At 33.9% G+C, this 13189-nt stretch overlaps 1 protein-coding gene across 10 annotated transcripts in view; it reads right to left on the reverse strand.

Annotated features, from left to right (window-relative positions):
* CDH18 (cadherin 18) overlaps nt 1-13189 on the reverse strand; it is a 1104333-nt gene that overhangs the window by 258743 nt on the left and 832401 nt on the right. For all 10 annotated transcript variants that reach the window (XM_017959458.3, XM_017959453.3, XM_021940114.2 and 7 more), the window contains one exon: nt 10318-10612. In XM_017959458.3, the coding sequence (XP_017814947.2) occupies nt 10318-10612 (295 nt within the window). The remainder of the gene's footprint in view (nt 1-10317; nt 10613-13189) is intronic.

Consider the following 13189-nt stretch of genomic DNA (forward strand, 5'->3'; position numbering starts at 1 on the left):
TACCACAAACAGTTGCATATAACAAAAGCCATCACATTTGCTTCTATGTGTAAGGGTGCTTGTTTCTTGGTATCTACATGGACTGTTGTGATAAACTTGGAGAGTAGCACCCCCTTTATGAAAGGTCGCAACTTCCACAATATTCCATGTTATTTCCGTGTGGCACAGTAGTGGAAGCTTTAAATTGGCCATTTAGCTTGTACAGGACAAAAATATCCAAACAGGATTTCAAAGTTTTCTCCTTGCCAGAGTATGAGTACAAGAAAATTTTTCTATATATTAAAAGGGGAAGTGAAATTGGCTGAAACTCAGAGGATTTCAAGAAGATGTGCAATTATGACAAAGAGAATGAATTCATGATGATCAAGGACTGATCACTGAAAACCACTGGGAAAATGGAAGTCTGGTAGAAAGCAGTAGAGACCCGTGATGGCACTGCCAGTCTTCTTCCACACTGGGCTTTCTCTCTAAGTGATGTGCCCTCACCTTCTACCTTCACAGTGTTTTGTTTCTACATCCAATTGCTGTGTCTCCCCTCTATACCTGACCATTGTGCATTTACTCTCTATCTGATCATGATGACTTTCTCTACACCCAATCACTGTGCATTCATTCTATACCCAATTGCTGTATATTCTCACTGTATCTGATGCTGTACTTTCTCTCTAAACCTGATCATTTTGCCTTCTGTCTATACCTGACCATTGCACCTTCCAGCTATACCTGACTGCAATGTTTATATCTGACTGCTGTGTCATTTTCACTCGATGCCTGGTCACTATGCCTTCACACTAAACCTAGTCATTTTGTATGTGTGTGTTATTTTCAGATATGATCTTGGTGCCTTCACTCTATATCTAATCACTGGGCCAACTCCACATCTCTGACGTTGAGCTTTCTCTGTGCCTGATCACTGAGCATTCACTGAACACCTGACTCCTAAGAAATGGACATAACTATCCAAAATTATGTGCCCCCCCCAAAAAAAAATTATCCAAACAGAATTAGAAATCAGGTTCAATTAAAAGTGAGGGTGATTATCACATATCCTGATTGTTTAAATAAAATAAAATTTCAGTATATGTCCTAATACCATAATTTCAGCTTTTGCTTAAAATATTTTTCAACTTATAAAATGATACAAACAATTTTAATTCATATGCTTTGATTAAATATAGGGACAACAACATAGACTGATTAATATTTTTAGTGATATTTGAATTATGACAAGTGTCAATTTTGAGATTATTGCTTTATTCTATTTCCTCAATAAGAAGAAAACAACATAAATTGTTACTATTAGGATCTATATGTGTGATATTCCAGTCAATTTATGTAATTAATAAGAATGATTCTAATGAGAAAATTGATTCATGAATGAATATGATGAATATGATAAATACAGGAAAACGTCACATTTAATAATAGCTCTCAGTCTCTGTGAAAATGTATATCTGCGTTTACTCATTCTATATTTTATTTATTACCTATTTAGTTTTAGACACTATGTTAGGTGTACATGATACTGAGATTTTTAAAACATATTTTTAAGGGACCTACAGACCAGTATAATATCAGATGATTTCTAAGTAACTTATAATTAAAGGTGAGAGGTGCTAAAATAATAAGCCAAAGTTGCTCTAAGATCAATTGTAGTGAATATTTTGTTATGTTTATTTTCTCAAAAAAAGATATTCTCTACTTCAAGAGAAGTGCTACATTCCAAAGCCAAATTATATACCTCAATGATCCATTGACCACTGTAATAATTTCACTTATTCTATTTTTTAGAATTACCTACACATAACCTGCTTCTTTAAACTGCTAAGAACCTCCGACGGGTTTGTTTTGTGTTTCAGTTTTCTACACTGAGTCCTATAAACAAGAAAGTCATTCTTTGGCTATCATATTTTTTAAAACATGATGTACCAATTAAATCTATATGAATGTGGTCCAATTTATGCAGAAAAATACATATCTTCTAGTCAAGTATTTTATCTTGTGAAACGACCAGTTTTATTAGGGAATTCCAAGTCTGATCTACATTTACATTCATAAAAAGAGGGTAACCGTGTACTCTGGGGCCTACCAATGGGCAGAGGATAGGAAGAGGGAGAGGATCAGGAAAAATAACTAATGGATACCAGGTTTGATACCTGGGTGATGAAATGATCTATACAACAAACCCCATGATACATGTTTACCTATGTAACAAACCTGCACATCCTGTACCTATATCGCTGAACTTAACATATAAGTTAAAAAAAAAGTAAATGGAAAGGCTCAGGAATCACTTGAAGTGTAAAACACAATCTAGTAAATCACATCAATCACTGAATAAGAGTTAAAAACTACGTTGGTTTATTGGGCCTTTCTTTAATTTACAACAAAGTTAAGGATATATAAAAAAAAAATAAAAAGAATCTTTACCCAATGAAACAATAATGCAATTTTACCAGATATTGGAACAATTATGTTCCAAAAATTAAGAGTCAATATTTCCACAAAATCTTTCCTCTAAATGTAATTGTAGGTGGAAAGGAACATCATGTACTTGTTCGATAAATATTTACGGAATATCTTCCTTCAACCAAGGGGATACAACAACAGAATGCAGGAAAAGTGGAAAAACAGAACTTCTGAGCCTCCTCTCTAAAACCCTTAATATTTTGACTCTTATCCTCTTGAACTACCGACATAAGAATGCACATGAAGCAGGCCCCTAACTGGAAGATGAGATACCATGGATCAGAGACAAGCCACCCAGCTGAGACCCCAGAAAAACCAGCTGATAACCAGCATCCACCACTGCAGATGAGGGAGGCACCAGCTCCACTCGAGCTCCTAGATGACTACAGCGCAATGTATGACCCTAGCAGAAGAGCAGCCTGGCCCATCGAATTATGAGCAAATAAAACAAATATTGTTTGTGGCCACTAAATTGCGGATGGGTTGATTTGTACGAAACAAAAGCTAACTTACACAGAAGAATACTTATGCAAATAAAGAAGAAAATTATGAAACTTGCACAATTGTGTCTACTTTCTGATTTGTCAGTTGTCCAATGTGTCTCTTCACGAGTACTGCAATGTTCCATGTAGAATTAGAGAGCTGGCTGTACTTTCTGGAAATGATCCCATTCCGAACATTATGCCCCAGGGTAATGATTTTTAAATGGCTACTAGAATCTTGGCAGGTGTCCAGGGTGAACATCCCAAGATATTTGGGCAGAACTAAATCAGCTCTCCAACAAGAAGCACAATAAAGTCAGCACAGCTGGTGTTTCTTCTTGTTGCTCTGCAACAAGAAACACAGCTGCAAATGGAACAGCCTGGGGCCTTAGAGATTGGAGGTGAAAAAAGAAGACATGAAAAAGATTAGAGATGTTTCAATGCATTTCCAAGAAAAAGGAACTTTGCAGTAAAACAATCTCCTTTTTGTAGCTGCAAAAATAAGTTTATTATATTGAACCTAAAATTTATTAAATGTATACTCATAATTCTGTTAAAATACAATATTTCATTCTCTTTCATACATTAAAAATTACTAGTTCCATAACCTATTACAACCTGTTAAATGCTTTTAAATGGTATTTAATGATGTCTATTTTACTAATATACAGAAGAGCTAAAAGTTTGTACATTTTCATATAGAAATGTATATTTGAAAAAGAAAATAGTAAAGTTTATGTTCTGCCAAACTACATTGTGATCTGGTATAAGATTTTTTTTGAAACAACTTCTAGATTTAAAATATTAAAAAAAAAATAATGACTGCAATAGAAACAAATTTCAGTAATACAATTATAGAAACTCATTCTAGGTGAAAGCAATACTGTAATTGCAGAAACTTTAGGATGTCTCCATAAAAAGAGAAGAGATAAAAATTATTCCTGTTTTAAATAAAAGAGATATGATATGCACAATTAAGACAAACACCTTTACCAGCTTTTTATTGCCGATTTTATGTCTTTGTATTATTGTTAAATTTCTTAGTCAGTTATGATATGCTTTTCATTTGAAAGTATAATGCCATTTACAAATACAATTTTATTCATCTTAATTTCTAAAAACATTCACTTGACTCCTGACTCGAAAACCAGCTATCATTTCATCTCATGGTCATTTTCATCTCCATGTTGTGATAAACACATTAACTCATTATCTTATATTTTAATTGTCAATTCTGAAGACTATATAACTTAGACATGTAATGTAACTGTAGAGAAAGGAATTAAAGAAGTAATTCCATAAAATAATTGATAGAAGGTGGTAAAGATCAAGGCTGAAGTGATAATGTACTGTATATCACAAAAAAAGGAAAATTTAAAGTCTCAAATTTGCATTGATCAAATATGTACATCTATTATGGATTAATCCAGGTTACATTTGCCCTCGATAATATTATAATGCCATTCTGTTCACATGTGTTTACTCTGTTGAAATTATTTAGATAAGTATATACAGTGGATGTATATATGCTTATCTAAATATTTAATGTTTGTATACATGTATATGTATGTCATATATGTATACATGTACATGTCACATATGTGTATATGTCACATATGTGTATATGTCATATATATGTATATATACATGTATATATCACACACACATATGACAGCCAGTACCTTACTAGGAACCAAACATAATTCAAGGGGTCTTCTAAATGAAGGCTATACAGTATCTGTGTGTGTTTGTGTGTGTGTGTGTGTGTGTGTGTGTGTGTATATATATATATTTATTTTTTTTTAATGAGAACCTCATGGTTCCCAAGTAGCCATGCCATTACTCTTCCTTCTGTGGGTGCAAATAACCTCATTTTATTCCACGACTTTCCTCAGTGTTTTCATAATACTGTGCACTTCAAGATGACAATTAATATTTAAACACTGTCATTGCTTACTTAGCCAGATAGAACATATTTTTGTTTTAAAGTACATGGCATGAGCATTCTGGCACTACGAAAGTCTCTCTGGACAGGATCATCCATTTAATAAATATATTATTTAATTTTTGTTTCTACTTTGACATTTTTAATTCTTTATATTGCATGTTCCCTAGGGCAGTAGTTTTTAACTCAGAGCAATTTTGTCATCCAGAGGACATTTGGCAACGTCTGAAGACATCACCACTTTGTGGTAGTGGGAGGAAGACTGCCACATTTACTGGGGAGAGGCCAGCAGTGTTACTAAACATCCTACAAGGCACAGGGAAGACCCTCACAACAAAGAATTATCCAGTCCAAAATGTCAATAGTGGAAAGATTGAAAAACCTGTTCCTAGGAGAATATGATTCCTTAGATAATTGGTGAAGTTATATTGTGTAGATCAAAAAGATACATACTAATCTTACATTAAAACATGTTTTAGAATGCAGTTTATTTTTGCATCTTTCTGTATTGAGCCATCCAAAATGTCTCAGACTTTGCCGGCACATTATTGCCCACCAACAAGAAATATACAACAACATTACGCTTTTCTCACTGGCAATATAGCGCACTGCAATTACTTCGGCTCCATAATCATTACTTAGCGAGAGATGCAAGAAACAATAATCTGATAAAATCTTGCACACCAAGGAAGTCTCTGGTACTGCCTTTTCTGTATTCTCGTAACATATTTGCAAAGCTATATAGAAAATCTATTATTTGAATGATCTTCCTCTTTATTTCCCCAAAACACACAAATGCACACACGGGTACACATACACACACACACACACAGACACACACAGCCCAAGATGGACTATAAACTCACCAGGAAGAAAATAGTATTTTTTAAAATCATTTTATCCTGTACGTCAAATGTCCATCTATTTTTCCTTTTCTACCTGATAAACCATTATGCATTATTTAAGATTCTCTGAGGACGTCTTCTGTCATCCACAAGTGGGGCTCCCTGTCCAACTGTATGGTTCCCCTATTTTGGTGCTTATCAGACATCATATTGGAATTTTCTATTTGTAAGTCTGCAGTTTGCTCAAAGGTAGTGGTCTTGTTTTATTAACCATTATATTACTAGCCAGTATCACAGCTCTCAGCACATAAAATGCATTTACTCTCTCTCACTCAAGAAAGAATTGAATAAATATATGGAGAGAGTTTTTTTAATGATTCAAAACTGAATTAATGAGTATATGGTAAAAAAAAAAAAAAAGTAATTTTATCAGGCACCATATGTTGATAAAAATTTTGTTGTCACCTACTTATGTTATTATTCGTCGTTAGTTAGCATTAGAAACCAGTATATTTTAAGTGTTAGTGTTATAAAAAGGATTTTTATTAAAAATTTAGAACCACTTTTTCATTTCATACCAAATAAAGCCACAATATAGTGTTTAGAGGTAAACTTTCAACAACGTGTGTGTGTCTATTTCCTTCAGATGTTTTCTGTGCATGTACATGCGTATTTTGCAACACATCTATATTCTCTAACAAAACTGGGCTATCTTAGTATCACAGAAGGGAAGCCTGGATATTCATTAGATAACTAACAGTATCCACCCAAAGGGAATAAGCATGATCCCATATATTTGTAACAAGTGCCATATTTCTGTGTATACATATATAGTCTAGTAGGGCTGGCAGAACACTAACTGCTATAGATCAGCAGATACCTTGTGTATCAGAACTATGACACCATCCTCTAATTGTTCCTTGCCTCTGATCTCTCTATAATAGCTTACAGTGAAGACTGGCAAACTCATTTTTTTTTTAAATAAAAGAAAACACTGTAAATATTTTGGCATTGTGGGCCAGTGATATGACCACCCAGCTCTGCCATTGCAGTGCCAAAACTACCACGGACAATCTTCAAGTAAACGAGTGTAGCTGTGTTTCAGTAAATGCACAAAAACAGGGAGCAGGACAGATTTGTTCCCCCTACCATTGTCTGCAGATCTTTGCCCTATAATATCATCAGCTTTTGGTTTCTAAAATCAGAGTTGGTCAGGCACAGTGGCTCACACCTCAAATCCCAGCACTTTGGGAGGCCCAGAAGGGCGGATCATTTTAGACCAAGAGTTCAAGATCATTCTGACCAACATGGCAAGACCTCGCCTTTACTAAAACTACAAACTTTAGCTGGGCCTGGTGGAACATGCCTGTAATCCCAGCTACTTGGGAGGCTGACACTTGAGAATTGCTTGAACGTGGGAGGCAGAGGTTGAAGTGAGCCAAGATCATGCCACTGCGCTCCAGCCTGGGTGGTGGAGCGAGACTCTGACTCAAAAAAAAAAAAAAAAAAAAAAAAAAAAAAATCAGAGTTAGAGTTAATGAAAATATATATCACCCATTCTTAAGAACACAATGTAAAGTGAATTTTTCCCTCCACTTTCATATCATGTTCTATGCATTCATGTTACACTATGTATTATATGTTATTATCATGAATTGTATGAATTTGTTTTCCTAGAGTAATGTGTGTATATACACACGCACACAAAAACTTACTGACCAAATATAATTTCCAATATTCAGCTTAAGGTTTCCCATAAAATAACTCAATAGAATCTTGCCTGAAACCACAGTAGTACAGAGAGTTGAAACTTACTCTATCTTGTCCTTTTTCTATACTACTTTCAGATATTAAATTTTTGTCCCTCAACCAGACTCATCTCAGTAAGAGAATTTAAGAATATTAACTTTTCACCATTCCCATCTTTCTTCCCAAACCCCAGATGAGGACTTTGACTTGTTCCCGAGTCCTCAACTCAGTCTTTTCCGCAAAAATTACTTTATGCCTCATGATTCTCACATAGATTATGTGGCATCCTTTGACAGTATTTCAAAAATATCCATTCGTATTAACTCAGTGTACACACACACACACACACACGCACACACACACACCTATTCCAGAGTTCAAAAAGCTGATAACATTTTTCCTCTTTGTAATTTTCCTTGACTTTTAGATCGCTGTTCTGATTTATTTCAACTATTTTTAATTTCAACTATTTTCTCAAATGTTTTTCTAAATTAGGTAGGAGAATAATAGACTTTCCAGATCTTTCTCCAAATATTTATTTTGCCCTAGCTGATGGATCATATTTCTCTGAACAATAGATTTGGGGCTTCGGTGTTTTCTCTGTAGGCTGTAAATGGGACTCAACTCTCTATCAGATTCCTCTATTTCATGTAATAAATGTGAGGGTAGCATCTTCATTTTTATTCATAGCTAATTTTAAAAAATCTGAATGTTTTTAAAATTTTCTCTTTTTTATTAGGCTTTAAAACTTTAACAGGATTTTCCTATGTTTGATTCTTATTTTATTAAGTCTTCCTGGAACTTGGAAAGTCAACTAAACTTATAAAGTCAGTATATTATTCACTTCAAGAAAAATTATGATTGCTCCTTTCCTCCACTTGCTCTTTATTTTTCTCCAAGAACACATGCTATTCACATGATAGGTCTAATGAATATGTTCTCTACATCTGCTTTCTTTTTCCCACAATATCCACAATTTTATGTTTGTTCCCATGGCTATTAGCTACTTCTTCCAGTCAGTTATGATTTTAGGTACCAGGACAATAATTCAGGTCTAATCAGTTACCATTCACACCTTCAATCCATATATTGATTTTCTTTATTGTTGTTATTTACTTATTTGTTTAAAGCAAAAGGCTTTGAGTTACAGAAATCTGTTTGTGGCGTCCGTAAAAACCCTCCAATGCTCGTATTGACTACTGTTTAGTGTACTGTCTTTCTGGGTAATTCCTGCTCTGCCTGTTTTTCTCTCTAGTGCTTTACCCACTGTGGTTATGACAGTTTCCTTTGTGCTCCTTGGGACCCTTACTTGTCTTGGAAATAGCTCACCAGGAGCACTCTCACAGGTGGGAGCACCATAGAGCTCTTTGCCTTCCTAAGGCAGAGGAGATCAGTTTTGTGGGCATCAGTTTCTTGATGTGGCAGAGAGAATTCTGTCCTTGAGTTCCCATGCAAACTCTCACCCACCGGAGTTAATCATACTGAAGCCTTTAATTCCCCCTCGACTCTCCTTGGAGATCAACATTCTGGGCCTCTCTTAGGCTCCTGCAGGCTGGTTCCTGTTTTCTGCTGTGGTCCAGAGGGAACGAGTTTGGCAATTGCTTTCTCCCCTGAGACTTCAGCTATGAAGAAGACCTCGCTGTGTTTTCCTTACCTGCTCCTACAGTGACGGCAGGAGCTACCTGCCTAGCTCAAGAAGACTAACATATGCTGGAATCTGGAGTTGAGAGGAAAGATGCTGCCATCTTCCACTGAAATACACACATACACACACACACACACACACACACACACACACACACATACACGCACATATATATATATCAAATTCACAGACTGATTTGATTAGTGACTAAGTGACTATAAGAACCTTAATCTAAAACAATACTCATACATATGCAGTAAAATTAAATATATGGAATCTTTACTCAATAAATGTGTTACAAAGCTTAGAGTCTCATAAAGATAGTCAAAAAGTATTATCACAGAAGAACCATTTTAAACTTAAAAAAAATCATCCCATGGAATGAAAAATAAACAAAAATAAATTCAAACAGCTACACCACAGAAACCAGTGAGTGGTGAAAAAGCCCCAGATCATTGGGGTGACTCAAGCCCTGGATCATGATTACACTGGTTGCAGTGTAGGCTTTGCATTCAGCTGAACCTGGAATAATGCCTACTTGGCTATTTCTAAATATGTGAATTTGCAAAAGTGACTTAAATGCTTTATGCCAGTTTGCACGTCTTGAAAATGATTTTCAAAATACTTCACAGGGCTGTCATATATTTTTAAATAAATAAGGCATGTAAATGCTTAGGAATATTTGAAAAGTTTGATTGATTAATGTAGCAACAACTATTAATGGTATTATAATTTGGTCATATACTGAAAGCTTAAAAGACCTGGAGACAAAAATTTCAGACATTCTAGAATCTTTCTTCTGCGCAAATAATCAAATTGAATATGCTGGTATGTTCTTAACAATATACATATAGAATTCACGTCATAGAAAAGACATATCAAAAAACATGTATTCCACGTGTTTTCAAATGTATGTTTCTTTCCCCTTGAGATCCAACTACTACCTACACTTACATTATTAGAAATCAACTTCAATGAATATTATAATTGCCAGACCCAATAGTCTTTAACACTTTATGCCTCAAAAAATACTAAAATGTTTTGAAACTTCATATTTATATGAAGTTTATGTATATGTATCCCCTCTAGATACATATAGAAGTAAAAATTGGTGTTCTAAAGATGACCTTTTTATTTTTAAAAATATGTTAATTTCATAATCATAAAAATGATTTTTCTTACCCATGTCTGACATTTCAGGCACAGTAACAATGTATGGTCCATCTGTGAATTTTGGAGCATTGTCATTGATGTCTTGCACTTTGATGATAAACTCAGATTCAGGTTCAAGAGGTTTGTTTGTACGTCTGTCAATGGCTTGAGCGTGAAGCACATAGTGGGTCTTCTGCTCTCTGTCTAGGCTTTTTGTTGAGTGGATATCACCCGTGGTATCGTCAATGATAAATATAGTCCCAGCACCCTCTCCAGTAAGGATGTACTTGACAGATCCATCACCTTTGTCAGAATTGGAGTGAAGCTGTGAAATACACATGGAATAATTTAGCATGTATTTATATTCCAACCTCACATTATGTTTTCTGAAAATTGCCTACCTATAATTACTTTGTTTGACTATGACTTTTCTTCCCTTTATAGTGCGCTGTGTGTTACTACTATCATTTACTTTTCTGCAGTATTTTTCTTTTTTTCACTTGGTTAATAATAAGGATATTGCTATCATGGTTTGTCTAAGAGATCCAGTTATTGAGCTAAGAAAAAACCAATAAACAATATTTATTAAAACAAAAATGGTCCTGTAATTTTACTAAATCCACATTCCACTAACTGCCATAAAGTTGGGAAAATAAATTCCCAGATTATTGTTGACTTCCGTACTTGTGAAAATAATATATTTTGTTTCATTTTGTTTTAATTATTTGACATTGATTTCAACTTTACAACTAGAAAAAAATATATATCGTATGACAAATTGAGGTTCAAATTAATTATTAAAATTTTCACAAAAGAGGCACATATTTAAGTCATAGTCACAGTCATGTGTTTAATAATTAGAAAAAAATAAATGAAATCACTTCTAATATGAAGGGCTTTGATGTAGAATATTAAAAAATAGAGTATTTTTGGCCTGGTGTGGTGGCTCACGCCTGTAATCCCAGCACTTTGGGAGGCCGAGGCAGGAGGATCACGAGGTCAGGAGATTGAGACCATCCTGGCTAACACGGTGAAACACTGTCTCTACTAAAAATACAAAAAGTTAGCCAGGTGTGGTGGCGGGCACCCGTAGTCCCAGCTACTAAGGAGGCTGAGGCAGGAGAATGGCGTGAACCTGGGAGGCAGAGTTTGCAGTGAGCTGAGATGGTGCCACTGCACTCCAGCCTGGGTGACAGAGTGAGACTCCGTCTCAAAAATAATAATATTAAATAAATAAATAAATAAAATACTTTTTTAGGGATAGAGTATTTTTTTAGTTAGGGATTATAAAACTTTAACTCAAAATTTAAATAGTAGTTGATATTTAGTTGATAAATAGGCCCTCATTTTAATTAACTGAAATATAGTAACAAATCTACACTTACTAAAATTAAAATTATCAAATATATTTGAATAGATATTATTAAAGTAACAATAAATTAGAGAAGAGATCTTCAATAAGAAAAATACCTGAAATATTAAGATAATACAATTTGTTGTCATTTAAACTGCATGTAGTTTTTGCTAAAGATTGCGCTATAACACCGAATTCACTTAAATAGTTCCATGAGTGCCAGTGCTATATTTCTAGCTAGAAATAACAGCAGTATTTCCTCAGTTCACAAATATATTTTTAAGGATTGTTTCTCCCAAGAGGTCTGAACAGTTATCCTTTATATTAAACCCTTTTGGTCACATAACCTCAATGACTTACCTTTTTCTCATTTCTGACACGTAGAAACACTGAAAAAACATAACCTTGTTCACATAGCGTTTCAGTTTTCTTGCCATAGTAACATGAACATTTTTGAGTTTTAAAGTCTCTGAACTCTCAGAAGACATTTGGAAAAGACAAAATACAGAAAAAGACAATGCAATATGAGAAAAAGACCTTTTCTGGGAAAATTAGGGCAACTGAAACATAAATGATAGTATGGGAATAATTTTGCTTCTTTCTTGAAAACATGTACAAAATTACCAGGGCAAAATTTTGACAGGAATCACAGAGTAAGATTCAACAAATGAAACCATTTAAAAATGTTTATTTAGATCTTGCATAAAAATGAGCAAAAATACACAGCTTTCAAAGATTCACACTTCATTAGTAAACTGGATACTAAAAGAAGAATGCAGAATGAATTGGGTGATACAATTGTATCCATGTATGAAAATGTGTTTATTTATTTATGTCTCTTAACATATCATTTTAGTTACTAAAAGAAAAGATTCATCTTTCATGAAGCAGACACCCACAAATTATCAGTAGAGCAACCTATTTCATATTCTCTAACTTCACATCAATCTATGACCAAAACGGAGCAAAGTAAATCAACAAATTCATTTACCAAATGTTTTTAAAACCTTTTCTAGAATACTTGTCGTTAAACTATAAAAGGTGAGATAGTTTGGTAATTATTATGTTGTTATATATAAATTATAAATCTATATTTTGTACTTATAACTATATAAAACATTTCTGCATAATGTGTTATGCCTTTTAACAATTTCTAAAAGTTTAACAACGATGAAAATTGGCATTCATCTTCAGGATGTGTGTGTGTGTGTGTGTGTGTGTGTGTGTGTATACATGAAAAACATTTTTAGTGAACTTTATTTGATATCACCTAGTCTTTTTATTACTAACAAAATGTAGTAATATAAAATTATACTAAGTGTACAGTTAGGTTCGTATTACAGATACTTAAGTATATTTAAAGAAGAATAGGCTTAAATATATAAGAGAAATAGTAAAGTTCTTAAACTACAGCATCTACTAAAATATATATACTATACACTCTATATAAATTCTAGTAATTCATATATAAAATAAAAATTTCAGTAATTTTAGGGCTATCAGTTTTAAGACTTGAATATGACTCCACATGTGTACCATTATCATAAT

Source organism: Papio anubis, chromosome 5 (assembly GCF_008728515.1).
Source record: "Papio anubis isolate 15944 chromosome 5, Panubis1.0, whole genome shotgun sequence".
In the NCBI taxonomy this organism is placed as follows: domain Eukaryota; kingdom Metazoa; phylum Chordata; class Mammalia; order Primates; family Cercopithecidae; genus Papio; species Papio anubis.